The sequence below is a fragment of the Microplitis mediator genome, chromosome 9 (genome assembly GCF_029852145.1).
Source record: "Microplitis mediator isolate UGA2020A chromosome 9, iyMicMedi2.1, whole genome shotgun sequence".
Lineage (NCBI taxonomy): Eukaryota > Metazoa > Arthropoda > Insecta > Hymenoptera > Braconidae > Microplitis > Microplitis mediator.
In genome coordinates, this window is record NC_079977.1 from 10891999 (window position 1) to 10902401 (window position 10403).

The 10403-nt window shown below is 30.2% G+C and overlaps 1 protein-coding gene across 1 annotated transcript; it reads left to right on the top strand.

Moving 5' to 3' along the window:
• The first annotated feature begins 657 nt into the window (after positions 1 to 657).
• LOC130674623 (uncharacterized) lies at positions 658 to 8643 on the top strand. The gene is made up of 3 exons (XM_057480011.1): positions 658 to 1015; positions 5730 to 6162; positions 6596 to 8643. Exons 1-3 carry the CDS (start codon positions 664 to 666, stop codon positions 6756 to 6758), a joined length of 948 nt encoding a protein of 315 aa, XP_057335994.1. The 5' UTR covers positions 658 to 663; the 3' UTR covers positions 6759 to 8643.
• The last annotated feature ends 1760 nt before the right edge of the window (positions 8644 to 10403 follow it).

Below are 10403 nucleotides of genomic sequence, written 5' to 3' on the forward strand. Positions count from 1 at the left end.
GTTATTTGGTGAATTTCTGACACATTTTGCGAAAAAATAGTATATTGTGTGACAAGGGATGAAACAAGACGATTTCAGACTAGGGTGAGGTTGGCTGCCCGAGCCGCAGGCTGACATCACCCGTAGTCTGAAATCGTGTTTTATCCTGAGTCACACACGATATTTTTCATGGTTACCTGCATCGAACTTCAAGATTCAGTGTCAGCAGCCAGTAAGAAACAAGTTAATTTAAAGCCGATGATGCGGAGAACTGTTAGAGAATGAGAAATATGTTATCTACAGTCATTTATTAAATAGTAAATAATACAAAAATTTTATTTTCACTTATTTTTTAATAATTTTATTTAATTAATTAAAACTGTCACTTAAAAAATGAAATAAATAAAGTCAAGTGACATGTAAACACATGAGAGTAATAAGACTGCAAATGAACGTTAAATATAACTGACACCGGACAGAAACAATTGTGTTTCTTCTCTAGGGAAGAAACACGCATGTTTCTTCCCGCTGCGAAGGTATTTTTGAATAACAAATTCGCTAGCAGTTGTTTGCAGTATCGGCTTGAAATTAGCTTGTTTCGACGGGCTGTAGAGACACTGAAACTTCAAGTTGAGATGCTGGTATCATGAAAAAATATATAATACAACAATTTTTAATTATTATATGAATTCCATGACACTTCATAGAACGTTAACACTAGTTGCCACAAAAATATATGATTTCGTAGTTTTAACAGGACATAACCATGCGTATTTCCGAAGACGATTTTTTTTTTTGGCGCATTACGATGATTTTCAGATCGAAAGTCAAACTTTTGAACGTAAATCTTACGCTATAGCTTGTAGAAGACTTAAGGGCGCTCATTCTTATGACCGAGTAGCTCAATTGATTAAAGAAATACATGCGTCATATGGTATCGACAAAAAAGTGCTGGCTACAGTGACTGATAATGGATCAAACTTTGTCAAGGCATTTCGCGAGTTTGGAGTGAACGTTGGTGAATCGTTTTTTCAAGGTAGTTTTTACATTAATTTTTAAAATTTTCTATGAAAAAAGATAATATTAAAAATTCGTATAAAATATCACACAGCACAATTTTGTATCAGTAATTGATAAACAAAATTTTTCAAATTTCCATGAAGTAATAAAAAAGTGTAATTTGTTGTCAATAGTGAGAATTGTTCGGTCGAGAACGGAAGTCCTAAAATGAATTGTCATCATAATAATTAAATATTTAAACCGGTCTCCATCTAGCGGTGCTAAAATGCATCCCGTCGCCAACTCGGGTCGCACCGCGAACGCGCGCGCTAAACATAGCGTCAGTTTCTCAGTGCATCTTCGTTGCACTCACGCCTTCAGTATATCTCTGTCGTTTGGGTGTCTGATTTTTTCCGTTCCGTCGAAACGACGACCCGGCGTCACCGCGTATTTTCGTCAGTTGACCACAAGTCTTCATACTGTACACACTTGCTGTGAACATTCTATCCGCTAAATTGCCAAGCCAATATTAAAATTAACAATAATTGTTAATTAATTGATTATCAATTACGATTTCGTGCCATCGTGCCAAGATAAGTATCAATTAATACGGTTTCATAATTTTTGCTAATTATTTTGTTGAGTTTCAATAATATTTCGGGAATTGAATAAAGACCGGGTGTTTTATTACGTCGTAGTAAAAACAAGCCGGGACTTGTTGCGCGTGGGTCTCACCCATTGAATCTCGAATACTTAGTCGTATTACTATTAATTATTCAATAGGATTGAAGATGATATTTAATATTAATATTCATATTAATATCAAATAATAATCGCTTCGAATAATATTGAATAGTTAATAATTATTAACTTGCATTAAATTCAGTCAATTCATCGATTTATTCGTTTACATTTTAAATACTAATTACCTTGCAGTGATTAAACATAAATAATTGTTATACATACGTGATAATCATAATCCAGACAAAATTAAATTTGATATGTGTCCGCGCCTTAATTATTCTCAACACACTTTGCCGTTGTCATATAGATAGCATATCTAACCTCATTTATACAATAGCCGCATGGCTAAAGGCGTCTAACAATTTAATTGATATTTAACTTCAATTCAAAACAATTCTCATTCAATTTAACGACAACAGCGATAGTCAAAATTTAAACAATTCTCATTTAATTTAACGACAACAGCGATAGTCAAAATTTAAACAGTTCTCATTCAATTTAATGACAACAGCGATTAGTCAAATTTTAAACCAATTTTCATTCAAATTAACGACTAGTCACGTCATATTGTCTTTGGAATATCCCATTACAATTTTGACATTTCAATTCATGTCGCTGATCTGATCAATCGGTAACATCGCTTCAGCGCATTGAAAGCTTTCACTCATTCGCTCGCTCTCTAGTACCAAGTACTATTTAACGGTCCCACAGTGGACTCTCTATCATAGCATACACAGACGTTTATATTCTGATACAATTTCATAACAAATTCCGACGATTTAACATCGCATAGACGTCAACTATATTTAAACTCTCGTGCATATCATCACGATACACACACACACATCTCTACATTTCATTTTGTGTCAATTGTTCAACGAGTTACCCTCATTATCATAGCTCAGTCTTCTTAATCTTCTTCATTGTACTTCTTCAAAGGGTTTTATGCCGTAGTGCTTTCCCTAACTTTTTTGGGTCAAAATATATTCTTCATTTTTGATATACCCAAACCACGACTTTCATTGAATAATACCTATTCATCCTATCCATCCTCATAATTATTTAATTTAAAAAACTAGATCATTAATTCAATTTCATTTGCAGGTAAATTTAGATTTAGAATATAAAATTAAAATAAAAATAAAAATAAAGGGAACATTTTCCCACAAACAAGTATATTCTTTAGAGTGCTCCAAAACAAATCGAAATTTTTTTTTCTCTCGGCTGTTCTCATGTGCTCATATGCTCAAAAGCTCTAAAACAAACGGTTCAAAAGTTACAGGTATTAAAAGATAACTTTTTAAAAATCAACGTTAAAACTGTTTTTACATGAAAACTGCTACTCTCAAGAAAAATATCAAAAAGTTTGGAAAATCCAAAAGTGCACGTCTCAACGCTTATTTTATGACGAAAATAATCATAAATCAGTTACTTAATATTTAAGGATATAAATACTCCGTAAAAGTATTAAACAAAGTAAAAGAAAAAATTTGTTTCAAATTCTCTCGTAAATAGTATTCATTTTTCCGCAACTTAAGCGCATCTCGACGTTCTAGCGAACAAACTAAAAGAATAATAACATTCTCTATACCAAGTACACCAGGTATTTTTTTTTATGTCACTGCGTGTAACAAATTTTATTGAAAAAAAAAGTTCTTAAGTTTGTTTATAAATTAATATTGTGATTTTTTTGTATTTTTAATGACTAAAATATTGAGAATTTGTTTGAAATGAAATAAGATAAAACTGAGATGATGAAAAGCGCCCATGTGTGTCCAAAGATTGAACTATTTATATATATATATATATATATATATATATATATATATATATATATATATATATATATATATATATATATATATATATATATATATATATATATTGAGACAAATCGTTTTTCGTCTTCGCGATTTTTACCAGCAGCCACCAGAATTCGCGGGTTGAACCCTGGCTTAGGCTGGCCTCTAACAAATTTTATTTTACTTGGACAGAGCAGTGGGCTGGGGTTCTTGCAAAGCAAAGACCCACACTTATTCAAACTCGGCAACGCATCTTAAAACTTATCAACTTTCTCCACGGCTTATAAAATTATAGAATATTCTTATTGATGGTCAAATTACTATTTATAACTTAATTAATATTTATTTTATCAGACTATTTAATAATCTTACCAGTAAAATAGGAAATAAGTAGGATGAACAGTGATAGATGGAATAAAAGGAATTAATCAGAATACTTTGCAAGTTTATTGCCAATTATAATAATCATAATTACTTACAAGAAAATGCAAGCGCTGGATATAATGTAGACAGATTCGTGGCACAGTATGATTTTATATCGCGGGTATATCGCCGGTAACGTACAGTAATATTTAATTGAACTAACTTTATTTATAATAATCAGTAAACTTGGACAGTAAAGTATATCGCAAGAGAATTGCTAGTAATACAACTATAACACAAGTTAATTTCCCGATTTACAAAGTAGTTATCCGTATTAACAAAGTCGCAAATGAATTGCTAGTATTGACAGTAAAACTGAATTATACGTCTTATTGCTAATTGATCCAGGATCGAAGTGAAGTTCAATCACCGTAGGGTCTTAGGGCTGAGTTTTTGGGCTCGCTCCCCACTTCCCCTCACGGTCATGCGTTGAGGTGATAATTAGTCATGTGACCATGGCACTATGACTCTAGCTTTAGGTGGTTTCAGACGGCAACGAGATATATATATATATATACAAGAAAGACTGTTCACCGTTAATGAATCTATTCATTTTTCAATTAAATTACATTGAATTGGACAGTAATTTCAAATAGGCTATTACTCAGAATGATACTGAAGCGAATGAAAGAAAAATTGACTCAAAAAGTGAAGTTTTTTAGGCGTTATCGTGACCACATACATCATCCGCACATACGGACAACCCGACGTCCACTGAAATATTTTTTCAAAACGATTTTTGCACGACTCCTAATGCGAAGCATCAGAGTGTGCTTTTTTTTTATACTATCTAGAAAAAATAGTGTTTTTTAAAGTATCTACTGTCATAAAAAAGTGTTATTGTCGATATTTGTCAACTCATTTAATACTGAAAGTGCAACAAAATATCGGACAAAAGCAATTGAAGCAGAGATAATTGTTTGACCTTGAGAGAGTGATAGTAAAGCACTACTCAATCGCTTCGCATTGAGACGTGCAACAAAGGCTTTATAACAAATTTCGAATATTACAAAAAGTCTTCAAAAACACCAATGTAAATTCCTCACTTTATGATTAATTAATATGTTCAATAAATTCATTTTTATTAAAATTATTATTTTCTACTTCTATGAAATTTCCGATAGATTAGTTTTACTAAATTATCTGAATAACGCTCTGCTATGATCAAAATTATTATTTTATAGAATTTATTGTACAATTAAAATATTTTTTACTTATTTTCAAGTCGATTTATGCACATATTGTGTTAGAAATATAATCACATCCGTACAATTGATTTTAATAAAGAATATTTTAATGATATAATAATTTGTTAAAATAATAATGTTGGTTGTAGCTGAGTTTTATTAAAAGTAAAGTAATTGATGCTTTTGAAGCATTGATGTCATAGCTGAAATTGTTAAAAAGCCGTTATCTAATATTTTTCGTGAAAGTAGCAGTCTTGGTGTAAAAACAGTTTGAACGTTGATTTTTAGAACGTTATTAACTTTAAATACCTGTCGCTTTTAATTCGTTCATTTTAGAGCTTTCGAGCACATGAGCAATTTTATAGAGCATCAAATTCCCTACAGAAATTTTTATGACTCAAATTTTTTACTCACCGTCAAATACAATTATAGGATAAAAATAAAAAAAGTTCCCATGCTACTGGCACAATTACTGTTACTACTACTATAACTATTTTATGACAATGAAATGATTGTCATTATTATAAAAATCATAGTGGATTGACATTCGATATTTATAGTACTCCATTATTTTTATTTTTGTTATTTATAATAGCAGTACCCGAATCATCCAACAACCAAATGGACGGTGATTCTGATGAGAATGACCATGCTGAGATTGAAGAATTCATACCGAATGATGAATTTGATTCAACTGATAGTTTACCTGAACAAATTCATTGTGCTAGTCATACATTGAACCTTGTAGCAACAACCGATATGCTCAATTATATAAAGTCATGTAAAATACTTCACTCGTCATACAATCAAATGATCCAAAGGTGTAATTTACTATGGAAGCTTCTGTCTTCACCAAAAAATAGCGAAAAATTGAAAAAAGTTCTAGGACAGAGCTTGCAAAAGTCCGTTGTAACACGATCGAACTCTCTATATCAATCAATTTTTCAAATTTTCGGGCTTAAAGATAAAATTCTTTCGAGTGGTGAAGAATCGGGCATAGACAATCTTCTTGATGAGGATAATTTTCGGTAAGAATAAACTTTGACCTATCTTTGCTTAAAATATCCGATAGATTCTTATAGCTGTGTGTATAAGGCCCTATACTTAACTCTAATACTTCTCTAGAACTCATTCATTCTTATAGAACTTATATGGGAATTTATAAGAATCTATTGGATTCTATGAGATTTTCTAAACAGGGATTTCTTATAATTGCTCTGATAAATTTCGGGAAATCTACACAATGTGTACCAAATGTCTGATGTGAATTTCGGAATAATTTTGATAATAAAAATGTTGTCCCAATTTATGGAAATCTTTAAACAACACGTCTACTAAGATATTTGATCCATTAAGTGGTGGATGAAATATTCGTTTTTTTTTAAATTTAGAACTGAACTCTGAAATGAACTCATTATTAATGTTAATGCTTCAATTATACAAAAAATAATTCCCTTTCAGATTCATAGAAGAGTATTTGCACTGTAATCAATCAATTGCTGACGCGATCGATAAATTACAGGGTGATAAATTGGCCTCGTATGGATATTTGTTACCAACTCTAGTGACATTTCGGAATAAATTGAACCGGTGCAAGCAATTACGATTTCAATACTGCCATTAGCTTGTACCAGGTTTGTTGAAAGCTCTAGACAATCGCTTTGGATATATATACAATGTCATCGACGAAGGAAAAACCAGTGCTGTTGCTGCAGGTTGTCATCCAATATTAAGCTGAATTGGTTGGCATCACTGAGATCGCGAGCTCAAGCCAATGCGATGGAAGCTATAATGGAAGCTTTTAAAAGCAGTTCTGATCAGCCCGTCGATGATGACACTTTTTCTGAAGGAGCTGATGATTTCTTTGATTTCACTACTTATTCGGAGAGTGTCCCAGAAAAAAATAGTATAAATTTTCAAACGCTTGGTTCATCAGATTCCGAAACAATGTACCAAAAATTTCTTGCTCATAAAAGCAATGACATTAAAATAATGGAACTTTATCCAATTGTAAAGCAAGTTTTTCTAAAATTTAATAGTACCTTCGTCTGCACCGGTAGAACGACTATTTAGCTATGCTACTATGTTTAACCTACCGAAATTTATTAAATTGACGGATCAAACTTTTGAATTGCGTGTAGTCATGAAATGTTATGCCAGTGCTGCCAAAAAAGGTCGTAATTAGAAATTTCATTTGTATTTCTTGATAAATAATTGTTGTTTTTTTTTTCTTTTTTTAGATTTGAAATTAATTTAGACAAGCTATTTGGGATTGTTGTAATAATAATAAAATAAATGCATGCCAGGACTGGTTGGTGGTTAGGATATTTGAAAAATACGCATATTTAAAAATATAACAATATTTTTATTTGTCACAGCACAAAATGTCACTGGGTTACAAATTAAATCGTTGATTTAATTTATCAATACTGTTGAATGTCTGAGCTCATGAATACGTAAATGATTGAATACAAATTATTGAATTGAGCTCGAGTAAATAAACGAATTAAAATAACTAAGTTGAGTTTAATTGAAAACTGAGTTGATCGCATAAATGTCAGAATGTAAAGTAACATGAAATTAGAGGTTACCGAGCGAAGTTAATTTTTGAACACGTTAACTACTATTTTTAATAGCACTGAATACATAACTAATTGAGTTATTGAGTTTTAATAATAATGATCACTTAATTTAATTGAATTTAATAAGCTCATAATAAATTACACTGATTATAATTTATTTGTTGAACACGTGGTAGCATGATTGCAGAGGCTACTGAGCGGAAAATAACTTTTAATTTAATTGAGAAATTGAGCATAATGATAATTAAATAAATAATAAAACTAAGTCTTTTATTCTGATGAGCACTTGAATTAATTTTTAAAAGAGTAATTTAGCACCTGTACGAGTTTCCGTTAAATTAACCTCCTCAGGAACTTGGTCGTAGATCACTGGGATGCTTGATGATTTTATTATTTATTTTATGGGCTCCGGTGCTCACAATTACAAAAATAATTATATTTTTATAGAGAGTTATGAACCCTTAATGTAATTAATTAATTACTTTTATTTATTCACTCGAGATGAGTGCAAATTTAATTGATTATTAAAAACACGTGGTGCCACTTGAAAATGATATGAACGCAAGAATAATGGCGTTGGTCTTCTCCACGAGGCAGGAAATTCACACGCGCATGTGTCGCACTGCGCAAGTTAAGATTTAATTACTAGACACTAGGCCCCAGTAGGTGCTGCCTCTATTTGCTGGAAATGCAACTACATTCAAATTTGAATGTAGTTGTGATTACGCAACAGAGATGAAAATAAAATCTATTTGTTCTACGAACTAATCTATAAAATTATAATATGTTTTTTTATTGTAAGCCTCTAAATATATTTAAAATAGTATTTTTATTGATGTAATGGTACTTTTTACTGAGTGTGATATAAGCATTTGAGTTTTAAATAAAATAAAAATTACAATTTTAAAATTAAGATTATTGAAGCTATGAGCGATATTTGGAGTTGTCAAGTAATTATTTCTACTTAAAATTGTAATTATTATGATAAGTAAAAATGACTATCTAGACAGTAATAAATGTATTAACAAATTATTTTTTTACTAATCATCGGGATTTTTTTTACGGATTGTGAGTTTTTATTTGAATTTTTAAGGTAGCAAATTTTTAATTATGGTTGCAATAACTATTTGATTATGAGCTGCATTTTTCTCCGTGTAATTATCCATCTTTAAGAAAAATTAAATTTTTTCCACATTGTTAATTTCTCAAAAGAAATCGGATGATTTTTCCCCCATTATCATTTTTTCAAAAAAATTATTTGATTTTTTTTCTAACTATTAATTTTTCTGAAAAATTAGGTAATTTTTTTTTCTAATCATTCATTTTTCAGAAAAATTAGATAATTTTTTCCTTAATTATTTATTTTTCGAAAAATTAGATAATTTTTTTCCTAATTATTTATTTTCAGAAAAATTAGACAATATTTTCCTAATTATTTATTTTTCGAAAAATTAGATAATATTTTTTCTAATTATTTATTTTTCCGAAAAATTAGATACATCTTTTCTCTAATTATCAATTATTTTTTCAATTAGTAATCTTTTTTGACATATTGCTACTTTTTTGAAGAATTAGTATTTTTCTATAACTAAATAAAAATTCGAATATAAACGAAATCGTTGATGAAAAAATCGATTCTGCCGATCTCTGGTGGTGCGGCGGTCGATAAAAATTTATAATATTTTCGTAAAACATAATGATTTCATTTTTACTTGGTATAAAAACGATTGATGACGACTAATTTTTGATCGTTTTAATCGTCACAAATCGTATTTTCTAATCAGGGATGTAGAAAAATATCAAACTTTTATTAATTTATTAATTATTTACATGGGGCATTCCATACCGAATCGGCCACTTTTTGAGGTCACCCCCTCCGATAGTTTTGAAGAATTTATATATTTTGAAGGCTGATAAAAAACAATCTTATAAATTTTTCAAATTTTTTTGAGTACTCGTTTCCGAGATACCGATTTTTTTCAAAATGCAAGGTTTTTTTTTTGAAACGGTTATAACTTTACGAAAAATACACCAATCGGATCTTTTTTTTTTCAAAATCTTTATTTTTGAATGTTCTTTCAAGAAAAAATACGTTTTTATTCTTAATCAATTCCTTCATTGTTTATTTCAAGTTTCAAGTTGAAAAAACGTTTTTTTGAAATGTATGCCCCCTTTGATTTTATTGAAAAAATTCTCAAAAAAACTTGGATGAATTTAGGAAAGTTTGAGACCAATCCGATCGTGGGCAAACAATTCGTTCTATTATTTTCTTAATTCGATAAACTTTTTATTTTCCTAAATATTATTTTTCGACTTAATTTGACAAATAAGCATTCTCAGATCAGTCTATTTAGCTGATATGATTGTTTTTTGAATACTGAGCCGTTCGGAGTATACTATTTTTTGAAGTTGTTCTACTCATTCAGTAAATGAATTTTAAAAATCAACTAAAAACTACTTATGAGTTATCTTTATGACCTAGAAGAGGTGGCACGTGACCTTATTGGGACGATAGCCAATGTTATGTCCAAACAATATTTTTTTACTTTAATAATTATTTAAAATAATTATTTCTGAGCTTCTCTTTGCAAAGCACGCGAAAACGTAGTGTCAGCTTTTTCACCTTTTTATGCGGCAAAGAACAGTGGGAAGACAACTGCAATAAGTTTAACAAATAACCAATAAAC

Bases quoted from the DNA above. Each gene is read 5' to 3' on its own strand.
- LOC130674623 (XM_057480011.1), top strand. From the start codon at position 664: ATGAATTCCATGACACTTCATAGAACGTTAACACTAGTTGCCACAAAA. The intron at 1,016-5,729 runs GTAGTTTTTACA...TATTTATAATAG, and splicing joins TGGTGAATCGTTTTTTCAAG to CAGTACCCGAATCATCCAAC. The intron at 6,163-6,595 runs GTAAGAATAAAC...ATTCCCTTTCAG, and splicing joins CTTGATGAGGATAATTTTCG to ATTCATAGAAGAGTATTTGC.